General features: G+C 30.4%; 1 protein-coding gene across 1 annotated transcript in view; it reads left to right on the forward strand.

Moving 5' to 3' along the window:
* The window catches only part of LOC135953359 (agrin), a 24,064-nt gene continuing 7,619 nt past the window's right edge, over positions 1-16,445 (forward strand). The window contains exon 1 of the mRNA XM_065503225.1: positions 1-301. Coding sequence (XP_065359297.1) covers positions 16-301 — 286 coding nt within the window. The 5' untranslated portion in view covers positions 1-15. The remainder of the gene's footprint in view (positions 302-16,445) is intronic.

The raw sequence follows: 16,445 nt of genomic DNA on the forward strand, positions 1-16,445 counted from the left end.
GAAAGTGCAGTGAAAATGTTTCGACTATTACCAGCAGCAGCAGCAGCAGATGAAGCAGCAACAACAATAACAACAACGACTACAACAATGCCAACCACAACAATTAAAAAAATGAATACTTTACCAAAAAGTGTTAACATTAAAATCAACAGCAACAAAACTCTACAATTCTGGCACTGGCATCAGCAACAACAACAACACCACCACCACCATCGCCACCACCAGCAGCAGCAACTTCATCCTCTCATTTTGATTATTTGTATAATACTGGCTCTTTGCCAGCATGTTCATACTGCAGCAGGTAAGTGCAGCAAAGTGTATTTTTTAAGCACCATTATAATAAAATCAGAGAAATTTAAAAAAAAAAAATTATTAAAAATCATAATAATAATAATAATAATAAATATGTATGTACTCGTATTATAATACTGAGTCTACTACATGTACATATGTATGTAATTTGGAGGGCAAGAAATTCAAATTAAGAAAATACATATATTTTCTTCTTTTACACTAGAAAAAATCTAAGAAATTATGAAAATAATTCACAAAGTAGATAGATAAATCTACAAATTAAAATAAAAATCGCATAACTTTAATGAAAAGTGAAAGATATTTTGCAAACACACCAAATCAATCAATCAATCAGTCGGCGAGGCAATTTAAACAATAATATTTATTGCTGGTTATAGTCCATTCAATTGATTTGTTTTTCTCTGGCAAAATCTCAAAATAATAAATTAAATAACTTTATTGTTTTTGATAATTTGCGTTGCCAATTATGCAACTTTTTCCTCATTTACATTTAATGGAAATATTCGAATCGAATCACGTTAGTTTTCAATTGCCATTAATGCTTATAAAATATCTAGTAAATCATGAACTAAGGGAAAATACATAAAGGCAATAGATCGACCGACCACCTTACAAAGACAAAATGTTTGCTATGGTCTCATCATCATATTAAACTTAATTTGATTATCTAATTCATTTCTGTTTACTTATTTATTTATACCCTTTACCAATTAATTTGATTATCTAATTAATTTGTATTTACCCTTTTGTAAGAGTGGTAAGTTCCGTCTGAATATTTTCACAAATTTCCCTTGACTAATCAACTGATAAATAATGTAAAAACAACTTTAATTTAAAAGAAGTAAGAAAGTATTGTCGGTCAAACGCGAACATATGATACTCTACACATAATAAACACCAGCGACTTAAATCTTTTTTTTCAGAACCGAATCTATTGTTCAGCCCAATTGTTCCAACAAACCGAAGCTTTTAAATTTTAATCGATGGATAGATTTTATGATTTTCATTATCTTAAAAAAAAATCAAATAATTTGTGGTGTTTACTCACTTTTGAGGCTGTGTGTCATTAGCGATTTCGCAGTTAAAAGGGTTTTAGTGGATCTCATGGAGCGCTTTTATGAAAACTTATTGCTTTTGGTGTCGGTAATAACTTCTCTCGATTTATATCGAGATATTTCTCAGAGATCGCACTATACGAGTTGTTATAGATGGAATCTCATCAAACGACTTTAAGATCAAAGCTGGAGTACCGCAAGCCCTCTCTTTTCTCCTACTGTACTTCTTATCATTCTAAACGACCTTCTACGTCAAACTTCCACTCTACTCTTTTGCAGATGAAAGCATATTCATTCAATAGGCTGTCGGGGATTGGGGCACTGAGGCAAAACATGAATGATACGCTTAACCATGATCTTGTGACAATCTCTGAATGAGTCGATTTTAATGCACACAAGACTCAATGTTGCATGTTAGCACACAAACGCGCAACAGATCATGTTGCTCCATAAATATTAAGGAATCAGAAGCTATTGATGATCTTGGCATTTGTATGCATTGCGATGTCCGCTGGACAAATCACATTTTTCATGTATCGAAAGAAGCATTCAATAGCCTTGGTTTTGTAAAACGGTGTAGGAAATACTTCACTCCATCTGATCTCCTTACTATTTACACCACTTATATCAGACAGGAGAGGTCGAAGGTGCTTATCGGTGACAGTAGGGTATCCAGTTCTATTGACTCGCTGGAACATCGTCGCAATGTGGGTGGTTTTTGTTGTACCGATAATGCAATAGTATGTGCTCTGCTGAAATTAGACACACGATCTTCGGCAAGGGCTCATCAATTCGTTGTCGACTGGACAGTGGATCGCACAACACACTACAGGGAAAATTCGTTCTTTAACCGTCTGTCCGTATGGGAAATAAGCTTCCTCCTGAAGTCTTTCCTGTCACTTATCAATATAGGAAAATTCAAATCAAATGTCCACAAACACTACTCCCTCTATCCTTCCTCCCGTAACCTATTTTCATAGTTCCAACACAATGCAATGCATGAGTAGGGGTCATCCTCTGAGTGCTGGTCCAATAATAAAAAGAACAACCTCTGATATATATAATTAATAATTCAAATGTTGGATGCAGTTGTCTGTAGATGATTCATTCGGAAGGTCAAACTTTTGATCAATATTTCCAGCATTCATATCTTGTGAATTACTTGTGAATTACTAACTACTTCTGACTTCACATAAGACCAAATAATGCAGAGGTGTGATATCACACGATCTAGGATATAGGCCAGTTGATAGGTCCGTAGCGTGAAATTAGCTGCTCACCAAAAAGATTTCTCAAGAAAGGCATTGTTGCTCGAATAGCAAGCCAAATAATTTGGAGACGTTGTTGGGGTGTGAGTTAAGATAGATCTGTGCTAAAACAACTGAAAATTAATCATCCTATACTTCAGATATTTATGGCCGATTACGACCAATTTCGGAAGGACATTTGTATGCAGACTAGATGAAATAATGGACCGATTACAAACATTTTCAATAGGTTACGTTCTTGGCCAACTATTGTTGTATGATATTCAAAAATTATTACAACGTTTGATTAGGTATTATTGCAAAGGCCAATAAATCGAGTAAACAAATTATTTTGAGTGGATTGGAATACTTTAAGCTGGAGTTTATCCAATAATTATAAACATCAGCTCAAACGCATTACATCCTCCCGGTATTGTGAAATAACTCCCCACGAAAAGATGAAATAACACCCAACAAATTTTTCATACAACTTAGGACTTATTTCATTATGAAACAACTCCTAACGCATAGGGAGTTATTTCATAATTTTGTTGTTGGGAGTTATTTCATAATGCAATTTTATTTTGGGAATTAGGAGTTATTTCACTGTATTGGGAGTTATTTCATTTTTGTTGGGTTCTACTTTGCAAAAGCAGAACCCATAAATATCAAAAACTGGCTTCACTCAGAAAAGTTTTTTACATTGCCGGCCTTCTGCCGGACGCTAAGGTTTTCTCCTCAGGGGTGTATCAAAAATTCTGGGGTGTATCAGAAAAGATTATTTTTACATCGTCGGTCTTTGTCAGGTTGCAACGATTTCTTAATCTGGTGCGACATGAAAATCGGCTTTCTGAAATATTATAAAACCTTTCTGCAATGAAAGAAATCTTTTCTGAGCGAATCCAGATTTTTATACACCCCGGAGGAGAAAACCTTAGCGTTTTGCAAAAAAAAGTTTGGCAAAAAAAATTTTTGGTAAGGAAGGAATAATTTCACTTTTGAAGTTCCTTTTTTTTCATTACATAAATAAATTGCTTCGGTTTGGGAATTATTTCATTGGGAGTTATTTCGCTTTTTTGGGAGTAATATTTTTAAAATTATGAAACCGCCGATTATTGGGAGTAATTTCATTTTACCCTTTGGTAGTTATTTCATTTTTCAAGTTTGGGAATTATTTAATTTTTGATGGGAATTATTTCATAGGGAGTTATTTCATTGGGATTTATTTCATTTGGGAGCTATTTCACGGTACCCATCCTCCCCACTACGGTGGTGTAGGGTAAAAATGAAAACTGATATTTTAAAATGAGTGTAGCTTGGCATAAACATCTTGGCAAAAAACAAATTATAAACTTTCTTCATTTATTTAAAGTGTGAATTTATTCATTCATATTCACACATCCATGATGTTCATCATACACAAACGTACGAACAACATAAACACACTCATTATTACACGAGTGAACATCAAATTTAAAAATAAGTAATGAAAAAAAAATAACGTTGAAATGCCCTTTTGTTGCTGCTGTTGAATTTTTCTAATTCTTTTCTTTTTTACCAACCACCTTTTGAGTGATTTAATTGTTGTTTTCATTAAATTGTAATTTGTAAACCATTAAAAGAAGAAATACCATCTAAATACATATAAACATACATACGTATGAATGTATTCTATTGTGCGGTACAATAAATAATGAACATTTGAAATAACGCATTAAATTTAAGAAGAAGAAGATGAAGAAATAACGGTTTCATTATGCATTCATTCATTCATTCTTATATTTTAACGTTTAATTTGAAATTACATATTTCTTATTTCTTATAAAAACCAAACTTTAAAACATTTTGAAAAATAAAAGATCATCATGAATGACTGCGCAAAATTTATTATTATTATTATTGTATATATATGTATGTATTATGATCAAATAAGCTTACGTTTATTATTATTTTATTAACTCATAAAGAGAGATTTGCTAAATATTTTTATTTAATTTAAAATTCAATTAAAAACAGCCATATTAAATTGGACCTAAATATACAGTGGTTGTCAAAACAATGGAAACTTTTCAAATATTCAATTAATTGGTAAAAATCCCATAAAATTACTAAGTAATTTATATTTTTCTAGTACATATTTCATTAACAAGTATTCAGTATTATGGTATTGACTAAACAATGGAAACTTAGGTTTAATTTTTACCAAAATTGTCTGACCCTTTTATTGACTCATTATTCTGTTGGATATGATTGTTTTTATTACTGCTTCACAGCGATTTTTAGCCCGTATTTTGCGAATTTCCAATATGTTTTCTATGGGATTGAGATGTGCCGTTGCTCATATGTTGATCCAAAGTACCGCATTCGATATCGGTAAAATTTATAGAATTTTTTTTATTTGGGATTATGGCATTCGATTCGAACAAGAAATTTAGTATATTTTATCATAATTTCGATATTGCAATTATTTTTCGACACGAATGCGGCAATTCGGCTCCATTATTCGATTTCTATCTCGACCAGTTTAAATGTTTATTGGCAAATTGTATACGAGAAGTACGATTTCTTTTAGAAATAAGTATTTTTTTTTTGCAAGCAAGTCCAGCCTCAATTTCCAATTTTTAACATGCCCTGGAGTGGTTTTACGAGTACTTTTTTTATGTTGATTAAAAACGTTTTTGTTTCTTTTAAATTTTCACAAATCTTGGCTGTAGCCATTTTTACTAACTGTTTAAAAAACTTATTGTGCGAAAATTATTACAAACATAAATGATCAAATATAAATAAATATTGAAATGTAAACATGATTTTTTTACATAGTTTTCTTACATAGTCTTCTTTCTTGCAGAAGTTTTAAAGTATCTATTGTTTCACCAATGATAAGAAGAATAACCACATTCTGTAAATGTATTTCTTTAAAACTTAAATATTTAAAAACGCTGAAATTTACAACATTTTAATAGAAAATCTAGTAAATTTGAATTATTATGAATTTATCTTGAATTACAAATCGAAGTTTAGTGGATAATATTAGTGATCATAAACTTTTAATATTTTTCCCGACATTTACTAGAGACTTGAGATATTAAAAAAAAGTTCAAATTTAATAATATCATCTTTTGGGACCGTTAATTTTCCCTACTTCTGAAAACACGATCTGATATTTTGTTATGGATCAAATCAATTTACTGGGGTATCTATCTGCCCTGTTCGGATGCAATGAAATAAACAGTTTGTAAACAAAGTTTGTTGTTTACATTCATAAACTGATCTTAATTAGAAAATATTTAAATGATCGTGCTCCTACATACATATAAACAAATTTAGATTGTTTGCATGTACTCTAAAATTTTTTTCTAAAAATAATCTTTTCAACTCGCTGTTATAACTCAATTTTGAATGCAAAACCCCCCAGAACTAATTAGAAATTGTATAATGTCCATCAATTAAAAAAAAAGTCGATTATTATGTAAGTTTTGAATTTAAAACAATTAAAATTGTATCATACAACGACAACATTAACATCGTTATAACGATCTTTTATCTTCATTTCTGTAGCAATTAAAACAAAAGAAATAGAAAAAGTCAATTTAACATTTTCAAGCGATTATTAAGTGGCATTTTCTACAGCATATACATCTGTATGAATGAATGTACATTAGCCAGTGATTTTTTAATGAAACCACTTAAAATAGTAGAAAAAATTAAAACGAATGAACTAGTGTATATCGTACAATTATATACAGTGGGTCTGGTCAGGTCTGTTGTGCTTTTTTTTTACAAAATAAAGTGAAGAGCATAACAATCTTCATAATTTGAATGTTGCCTAAACAATAAGAATGAAGCATTTCTGTGGGAAGTGCTTTTTTGCTCTTATATTTAATAATATTTTAAAAAAATAATAAAAATCAAAGGGGAAGAAAAAAAATATTTTCATTCTGCAACAGATCATGATCACTAACGCAGTTCAGTATTAAGTGCGAATAGCCTTGCAACATTGCAAAATTTGATAGGTTGTAGTGTGTATTTTACTTTTATTGGGCGTATTGGGATCTGCAATAGATGGCGTATCTTTTGAACAAAGCGTCATGTGCGGGAAGTTTTGCTTTACTTTTTTAATTTGAAAAAAAGTGCCGCTGAAGCAAACCGATTGCTCACCAAATCTTATGGCGAATGTGTTTCCACTTGCGAGATATGGTTTGTGCTGTTCAGAAGTGATGATTTTGACAAGGAAGACAAAGTTCGCCCTGGCCAGCCAAAAAAGTTTAAAGACCAAGAACTCCATGACGATTTTTGTAAAACTCAACAAGAGCTTGCAAAATCATTGGGAGTTACTCAAACAGCAATTTCAAAACGTTTGTGAGCTGCTGGATTCATCCAAAATCAGGCTAATTGGTTACCATGCGAATTAAAGCCGAGAGATATTTAAAAACGACGATTTTACATATCCGAAATAATGTTTGAACGCTATAAAAGAAAATCATTTTTGCACCGAATCATTGCGATAGCCCGAAGGACATATGTGAAGCTCGGCCAACCAGCCGAATCGACACCAAAGCGAAATATGCATGGCGCTACGGTAATGCTGTGTATTTGGTGGTAGCAATGCTGCTGAAATCTGCCCAGACCATCACATGGAACCTGTACGGAACGAAACTGATTCGTTTGAAGCGAGAATTTGCCGAAAAACGCCCGAATGCGGCCAGACATGAATCCCTAATATTCCATCATGACAACGCTAGTCCACATGTTGCAATACCTGTTAATATCTATTAAGAATGAAGGGGTAGAGAAGTTTTGCTTCAAAAGATGAGCGGTTCTTTTGGTTCGGAATTCATATGTTGCTGGAAAAGGTTTAAAATAGCCAATACTTTGAATAAATGTATATTGTACAAATGTTTCAAAATAAAAGCTAAAAAATCCCGCATTTTTAAGTCATACAACCAATACTATCATGCAATAATGTTAGCACTTAATACTGAACTCCGCTTATCTTTAAATATTTCTTAAAATATTTGAATTTTTAGACAAACATGTTTTCCTGGTATGTATGTTGAATGCAGTACATAATTGCAAACATACATACATATCCCACTGTGCACAGCATATAATCATCAGACATACCACACTAATATTAGTTCACATTCTTTATTATCACTCACTTTATAGTGCTGAGCAGAGGAAAAAGAAGTCAGCTTCTTATAAAGGTGTTAAGCTGGTTTCGTTATCTGGCCTCTAAAATATGCACACCTCTTGCAACACGAAAGAAAACGTTGAAAAAAATAAATAAACATTGGTTTAAGTATAAATTATGTTGTTAAGAGAATTGAGAGTAGGCTGCTTGTCTTAAACACATACAGCAAACTAAACAATGTAAATATCTATCTATATATATAAAAGAGTAACGTTACTGACTCACTGACTGACTGACTGATTCATCATCGCACAGCCCAAACGACAGAAGCTAGAATCATGAAATTTTAACTGTGGGTACCTCCCTCCCCAAAACGAAAAGGGATTTTTGGAAATTCGAACGTTTAGGGGGTAAAAAAGGGTAAATTCGGTAACCTTATATCTTAAAAACTAATAAAGATACAAAAAAACTTAAATTGCATGCTACTCCAAAAAATAAGTGTTTCGTACTTTTTCGAAATTCGAAACTTTTAGGGGAGAAAACGGGTAAAAACTGTATTTTGGTACTTTTTTGGTACCCTATGTATCTTTTAAACCAATAAACATAGAATCAAATTTTAAATCGTATTCTTTACTCATCAAAAAATAAAAAATATAAGTTTGGTACTTTTTGGAAATTCGAACCCTTAAGGGATAAAAATTGTGTTTATTTTTGGTACTTTTTCATGAAATATGTTTTTCTTTAATTTGACATAGACATACGAATATTTTATTATGAGGTCCCACCACGTTACAGAAATTTATTTCAATAAAATTGTACCACCTCAATGGGTATAAAAAAGGCACCAAAAAGGGGATAAAATCGGGAAAATACATTATATTTGAAATTATTAAGCCAAATTTGATAATTTTTTTAAACGTTGGTTCCTGGATTCATACAAAAATTAACTAACAGGGTGTTATTTGGAACACGAGTACCAAGGTGTATATTGGGCCAAATCCGGGTAAACAGTTTGGTACTTTTGTTAAAACATATTTATTCTTGGGCACATTAACACAGATTTTAATATTTTGAGACATGCCTGTAGCATAAACAATTTTGGCAAAATTGAATATTTTTAAATTTCAAACTTGACGGGTGTTCAAGGAAGAAAAGGGAAATTGGTACTTTTCTACTAATGGTACTTTTTTAACATTTTAAATTATTTCAGTTATCGACATTAAAGTTAGCTGATATGTATCTGAGTGAAGTTAGTGTTAGGAATAGGGGATAATATTTAGGTACCAAAATGTACTTTTTTGTTCTTCTAATGGTACTTTTTTGAAATTTCTATAACAATGGACTTAGAAACATGAAATTAAACATATATGGTCCTAAGTGAGTGAGAATTCTAGGGGTAGACTTTTTGGTACTTTTTCCTAATTGGAATCGTACTTTTTGTAATTTCTTCACCAATGAACCTAGAAACATGAAATAAAGCTTATATATAAACCGAGTGAGTGGGAAACCACAAGTGTGGGTTTTTTGGTACTTTTTCTATATTCTAATGGTAGTTTTTTGAATTTCGTATAATAATGGACCTAGAGTTTCCAAAAATCTAAGAATTTCAAAAATTAAAAACCGATCGGTTTCGGTTTTGTGATAATTTATTAAATATTAAGTATTATAGAAACAAAATTAGTTGATAATATAGGAAATGATATACAAATCTAAAATTCAAACTTGAAGGGTTATGGTTTAGTGAATGCGAATTTAAAAGTGATAATCAATGGTACAATTTGTTTATTGCAATGGTACTTTTTGAATATTTTATAATAATAAACCTAAAAATTTAAAATTAGGAACACATTTTGCATTTTCTATAATAATGAACCCAGAAATATGAAATTAGACATTAGACATTTACAAATAGATTCACAAAGTGAGACTTGATAGTACTATTTCTTTCTTCTAATTGGGGTGGCGAAGCGCACCGGGTCAGCTAGTGTACTATATAATAGTACGTAACAAATGGATCAGGGATAAAATGTTAGGAGCTTAATGAACTTTTTATATATGGGGCATTTCATGTCAAGTGAACCAACTTTTGAAATCGATGTCTTCCGATCGGGATGAAATTTGCACCAAGGTTAGCTCTATTTGATAGTAACTCAGACACAATTTTTCAACAACATCGGTCGAGAACTCTCTGAGTTATAGGGGGTAAAATTTTGACAATTTGGTCAAACAGGGGTTTTTTCTTATCCATGTAACTTATTACCTATTGTTCTTAGCAAAATGTGTCCCAAATAGTATAGATAGCTATTTCTTCGATCTTTCGAAAAAAAATATTTAAATAAAAAAATAAAAAATTTTTAATATTTTTTTCCGAAATCAAAAACTTTTTTGACTTTTTTTTAAAATACGTCATTTTTTTATTTTTTTTTTTTTTTCTTAAAATAAAGTTTAGATATTTTCCTTGAACACCTACTTGGTCGCTTAGTGGGATGCGAGTGGGATATCTATCAAAATAAATATTTTGTAACTCAAAACATAAAATTTTTGACTTTTTTTGCAAAATCAAAAACTTTGTTGACTTTTTTTTTTCAAAATGGACCCTTTTTTAATCTTTTTTTTAGGTCAAACAAAAGCTTAGATATTATCCTTGAAGACCCTTTTGGTCGCTTAGTGGGATGCGAGTGGGATATCTATCAAAATAAATATTTTTTAACTCAAGACTTACAATTTTTGACTTTTTGTTTTGCAAATTCGATTTTTTTTCCAAATGGGCCCTTTTTTTAAAATTTTTTTTGTAGTCAAAAGAAAGCTTAGGTCCATTCCTTTAAGATATTTTTAGTCCCTTAGTGGGATGCGAGTGGGATATCTATCAAAATAAATATTTTGTAACAATTTTTTAATTTTTTTTTGCAAAATCGAAATTTTTTTCCAATATGGGACTTTTTTTAAAAATTTTTTTTTTGTTCAAAAGAAAGCTTAGGTCTTTTCCTTTAAGACCTATTTTGTCACTTAGGAAGATGTGAGTAGGATATCTATTAAAATAAAAATGTTGTAACTCAAGACATTCAATTATTGACTTTTTTTTTGCAAATTCGAATTTTTTTTCAAAATGGGCCCTTTTTTAAAAATTTTTTTTTAGTCAAAAGAAAGCTTAGGTCCATTCCTTTAAGATATTTTTAGTCCCTTAGTGGGATGCGAGTGGGATATCTATCAAAATAAATATTTTGTAACAATTTTTTAATTTTTTTTTGCAAAATCGAAATTTTTTTCCAATATGGGACTTTTTTTAAAAATTTTTTTTTTGTTCAAAAGAAAGCTTAGGTCTTTTCCTTTAAGACCTATTTTGTCACTTAGGAAGATGTGAGTAGGATATCTATTAAAATAAAAATGTTGTAACTCAAGACATTCAATTATTGACTTTTTTTTTGCAAATTCGAATTTTTTTTCAAAATGGGCCCTTTTTTAAAAATTTTTTTTTAGTCAAAAGAAAGCTTAGGTCCATTCCTTTAAGATATTTTAGGTCCCTTAGTGGGATACGAGTGGGATATCTATCAAAATAAATATTTTGTAACTCAAGATATACAATTTTTGATTTTTTGGCAAAATCAAAAACTTTTTTGACTTTTTTTTAAAATGGGCCCTTTTTGTAATTTTTTTTTTTGCTATAAAGAAAGCTTAGGCCTATTCCTTTAAGATGGTTTTGATCGCTTAGTGGGATGCGAGTGGGATATATATCAAAATAAATGTTTTGTAACTCAAGACATACAATTTTTGTGTTAAAACATTTATTTTGATAGATATCCCACTCGCATCCCACTAAGGGACTAAAAATATCTTAAAGGAATGGACCTAGGCTTTCTTTTGAGCAAAAAAAAAATTAAAAAAGGGCCCATATTGGAAAAAAAATTTGATTTTGGAAAAAAAAATGAAAAAATTGTATGTCTTGCGTTACAAAATATTTATTTTGATAGATATCCCACTCGCATCCCACTAAGGGACTAAAAATATCTTAAAGGAATGGACCTAAGCTTTCTTTTGACTACAAAAAAAATTTTAAAAAAAGGGCCCATTTGGAAAAAAAATCGTATTTGCAAAAAAAAAGTCAAAAATTGTAAGTCTTGAGTTAAAAATATTTATTTTGATAGATATCCCACTCGCATCCCACTAAGCGACCAAAAGGGTCTTCAAGGATAATATCTAAGCTTTTGTTTGACCTAAAAAAAAAGATTAAAAAAGGGTCCATTTTGAAAAAAAAAAGTCAACAAAGTTTTTGATTTTGCAAAAAAAGTCAAAAATTTTATGTTTTGAGTTACAAAATATTTATTTTGATAGATATCCCACTCGCATCCCACTAAGCGACCAAGTAGGTGTTCAAGGAAAATATCTAAACTTTATTTTAAGAAAAAAAAAAAAAAAAAAAAAAAAAATGACGTATTTTAAAAAAAAGTCAAAAAAGTTTTTGATTTCGGAAAAAAAATATTAAAAATTTTTTATTTTTTTTTTTAAATATTTTTTTTCGAAAGATCGAAGAAATAGCTATCTATACTATTTGGGACACATTTTGCTAAGAACAATAGGTAATAAGTTACATGGATAAGAAAAAACCCCTGTTTGACCAAATTGTCAAAATTTTACCCCCTATAACTCAGAGAGTTCTCGACCGATGTTGTTGAAAAATTGTGTCTGAGTTACTATCCAATAGAGCTAACCTTGGTGCAAATTTCATCCCGATCGGAAGACATCGATTTCAAAAGTTGGTTCACTTGACATGAAATGCCCCATATGTATAATTCCAGTTTAAAAAATACAACAATGTTGGGTATCGTTAAGCTACCGTTACCGAAATAACTGCAATTACAGTTTCGTACCTACATATATAATCGTAAATATCGTTACCTCTAAATAATTTCAAATAATAATAATTGAGGTTCAATACATTTATTGAATTTAAAATAAAATCAAAATTAAAATTATGTCAGACATTTTATTTATTTTATAATTCCACCACTGTGTGACATTAATCACACAAAGCATGATATAGACCAGTGGTCCACACTCATAGCCTATGTCAACAAAGTTCATAACATATAAAAATCACATTTGGTCAATTCACAACGTCTCTTATCATGTCATATTGTCATAATGTCCTAAAATAATACTACTCTGTATGCTATGTTTACTGTGTTATCGAAACCAACCAGCAGAGACCTCTTCCGAACGCCTAAGAGTCGGTTAAGCCGAGCCTCCGAGTCATGAAATATTAGGACTTTATGACAATATGACTGATAATAGACATTGTGAATTGACCAAATAAATAGATCAGATTACAACATATAATACCAGCCCAATTATGAAAAAAATATTCCCCGGGAGTTTTTTCCCTTTTCGATTTTTTAACATAGAATTTGAATAGGAAAAATGAGAAAAGGGAACAAAAACTCCCAGGGAATTTTTATTCATGGGCTGTACATGTTCCATATTCCCTTTTAATCGACCACTTCTATAGATAGACCTTTGTCTTTATGTTCCATAAATCACATGTCCGTAACTCCAGATATTGGAGGTGAAATGTCACAAAAAAATCTAGTTTTTGCATATATCTTATGCTGCCTAAGAGTTTAGATAAAATATTTAGAGAATAAAATTAGCTACATCGAAAATGTTGGTACAATTCAATCAGAAAAAAAGTACTTTTTCTGATTTCGTCGTACACTTTAAAATATTTTTTTCGCATCGCTAATGTGTGTCGATTAATAGTGAAGAGTGTTGACCAACCATTACATTGCACTAACAATGTGTTAACATGTCATTAATAAAAATTATTAAATTGTTTTAATTTTTCTTCATTTTTTATTTTTTCTTGTTATTAAGAATTAAAACTCGTATAAAATAAATGCGGTGGCAGTTATTTAAGTGGTAGTTTAGTTATAGTTATAACTACTATAGTAGTTAAACCAACTGACTAACTACTCGTACATACATATGTACGAGTAGTAGTAGGTTACACATGGAACAACCATATTTTGTATGTTAAACTAATTGAATTTTATTATGGCAAAATCAGAAAGGAGAAACCAAACAACTACTAACATACAGCCACATAGTAAGTAGTATTTAGCAGATACTTGTGCAGTATTTGCTTATTTTCATATGAAAGAAAGTTAGTATCGTTTTTTTATTTTTTTATTTTTGGGCTGTTGTAAAAAGAAATGAAAACGGATTACTCTAAATAAGAGCGAGAAAAAAGTGAATTACTATCATCAACATTGTCATGTTACTTGTAGTTATTATCATATACACTGTGTCCAATCGAAATTAATATTTACAAATTTATTTTATGATCTTCAATTTCGAAGAAAATGACTAGTAGGATTCTCAATAACCCCGAAAATAATATATTAAGCCAAAAATCAGTACAATTTTTCAAATAATCTGTATACACTTTTGCTAAAATAGAATCTGGATAAAATTCGTTTCGTTTTCATATCAGAGTGTATACAAACCTTATACAAGAATTATTGTCATTAGGTTTTTTATACCCTACACCACCATAGAGGGGAGGGTATTATGCGTTTGAGCAGATGTTTGTAACGCCCAAAAATATAAGTCTAACACCTTAAATTATACCGATCGACTTAGAATCACTTTCTGAGTCGATTAAACGATGTCCATCCGTATGTCTAAAAATTTAATTGCAACATTATACTAAAACTATTGCAATTTTGTACACTTGCATTTTTTGTAGTATATTGTAGTATATTGAAACTGGCTGAAATCGGTTCATTATTTAACCTAGCCCCCATACAAATGTCCTTCCGAAATTGGACTTTATCGGTCATAAATGTTTAATTTATAAATGTATCTCCACAAATTGCGCTCCAAATAAGTTTTATATATACAAAATTCATGTCACCAAATTTTGTTACGATCGGTCCATAATTAGTCATAGCTTCCATATAGACCCGCTTCCGAAAATCACTTTAACGTTCATAAATCGCTTAAAAATGTTCGTATACTCACAAAATTTAACATATTAAACTTTCATATAGACATAAATCACACGACCCAATTTCATGGTGATCGGTCCATAATTGGTCATAGCCCCCATATAAGGCCCACTTCCGAAAATCACTCAAAAATATAAATTATTGAAATTTTAAAAGAAAAATGTTTTTGCTCTTTTACTTAGTGTAGGGTATTATATGGTCGGGCTTGAACGACCATACTTTCTTACTTGTTAAATATGAATATGCTTAGAAATTTTAATGATTCCTTTAAGAACTTAAAATTTCAATTTGTGTTAAGTCGGCTTACTACAAAAGTAAATTTTCTTGTTTTAAATAAACGTTTGTATTTTTCCACTGAAATTTATTGTTGTCCGCCTTATGAAAGTTAAAGATATTATTATACAAATAAAACTATAGAGCGAATTAAATATTACAGAAAACTATATAGCGAATTAATTATTACAGACACTCAAAGTTTACTTTTAAAATGTCATAGCTTAGAGGAAAAAATAATTAAGAGAGCTATATTCGGCTGTGCCGAATCTTATATACCCTTCACCAATTATACTTTACAATAAAAATTTTAAATATTTTTAGGTAAACAAAATTTTTTTTTCCAAAGTTGCTTTTAATTTTTTGTAAAAAATTTTTTTTCGAAATGTTTTTTTTAAATTAAAAATTTTTTTTATATTTAGCGAAAAAAAATTTTGGTAAAAAATTTTTTTTCCGATTTTGACTCATTGTGGATCCAACTTACTATATATCGTTGCAAACGTGTCTGAAATATCTATCATTAGATATCTATGTTGTCTATATTAATGACTTCGTAATCCAGATACAGTGCCGGACTTAAATATTCACACAGCATGCAGATTTATCTTTAATCGTCCATATTTTGTGCGGATTTCAACAAAAATATTTATTTACATATAACGTATGGAAATATATGGAAAAACTAAACATAAGGTAGCACATTTCAGAAAAATAATTATCTAATGTTTCGAAGTTCGATTTTAAGGGGGACAAAAATATTCACACAGTTTCTAATTTTTAATAGGAAAATAGTTTAATATTTTGTGGAGTAGCCTATCTTTTTAATTACTTCTTTTAATCGTCTTGGCATTGAATCGACCAATTTTTGGTGACGTCAGCTCCAATATTTTGCCATTTTTGTAACAGGACTTCTTTAAGTTAAGTCTTAGTAATAATAGGGTGCTTTCCTACACGTTCCGCCAATTTATCCCACAAATGTCCTATGGAATTCATGTCAGGTGTTTGCGGAGGAGTCGAGAGAATGTGGGGAACATGATACACTACCTATATTCAGACGTCATGGGCAGTGTGTTTGGGGTCATTGTACTGATGATAACAGAAATATTCGCAAGCTTTAACTTTAGAGCGCATTGTAGTAGGTTTTCTTTTAAAATATTAAGGTACACTGTTTTGTCCATTGAACCGTTGATGAAAACTAAGTTTCCTACACCAGATGCAGCCCCACAACATGACCCCTTATCCACCATGTTTGACAGTGTTTACTACATTGTTATTTTCCAATTCAGTGTTTGGCCTTCTATTAATGCAAAAGTGTTCTACAAATGGTGTGAACAAAATATTGTTAAAAGTAAATATATTTTGTTTGCATCCTAAACATACTATGAATACACATATAGAAACTTAACATTTAATAGTT

This window comes from Calliphora vicina, chromosome 3, assembly GCF_958450345.1.
Source record: "Calliphora vicina chromosome 3, idCalVici1.1, whole genome shotgun sequence".
Classification (NCBI taxonomy): domain Eukaryota; kingdom Metazoa; phylum Arthropoda; class Insecta; order Diptera; family Calliphoridae; genus Calliphora; species Calliphora vicina.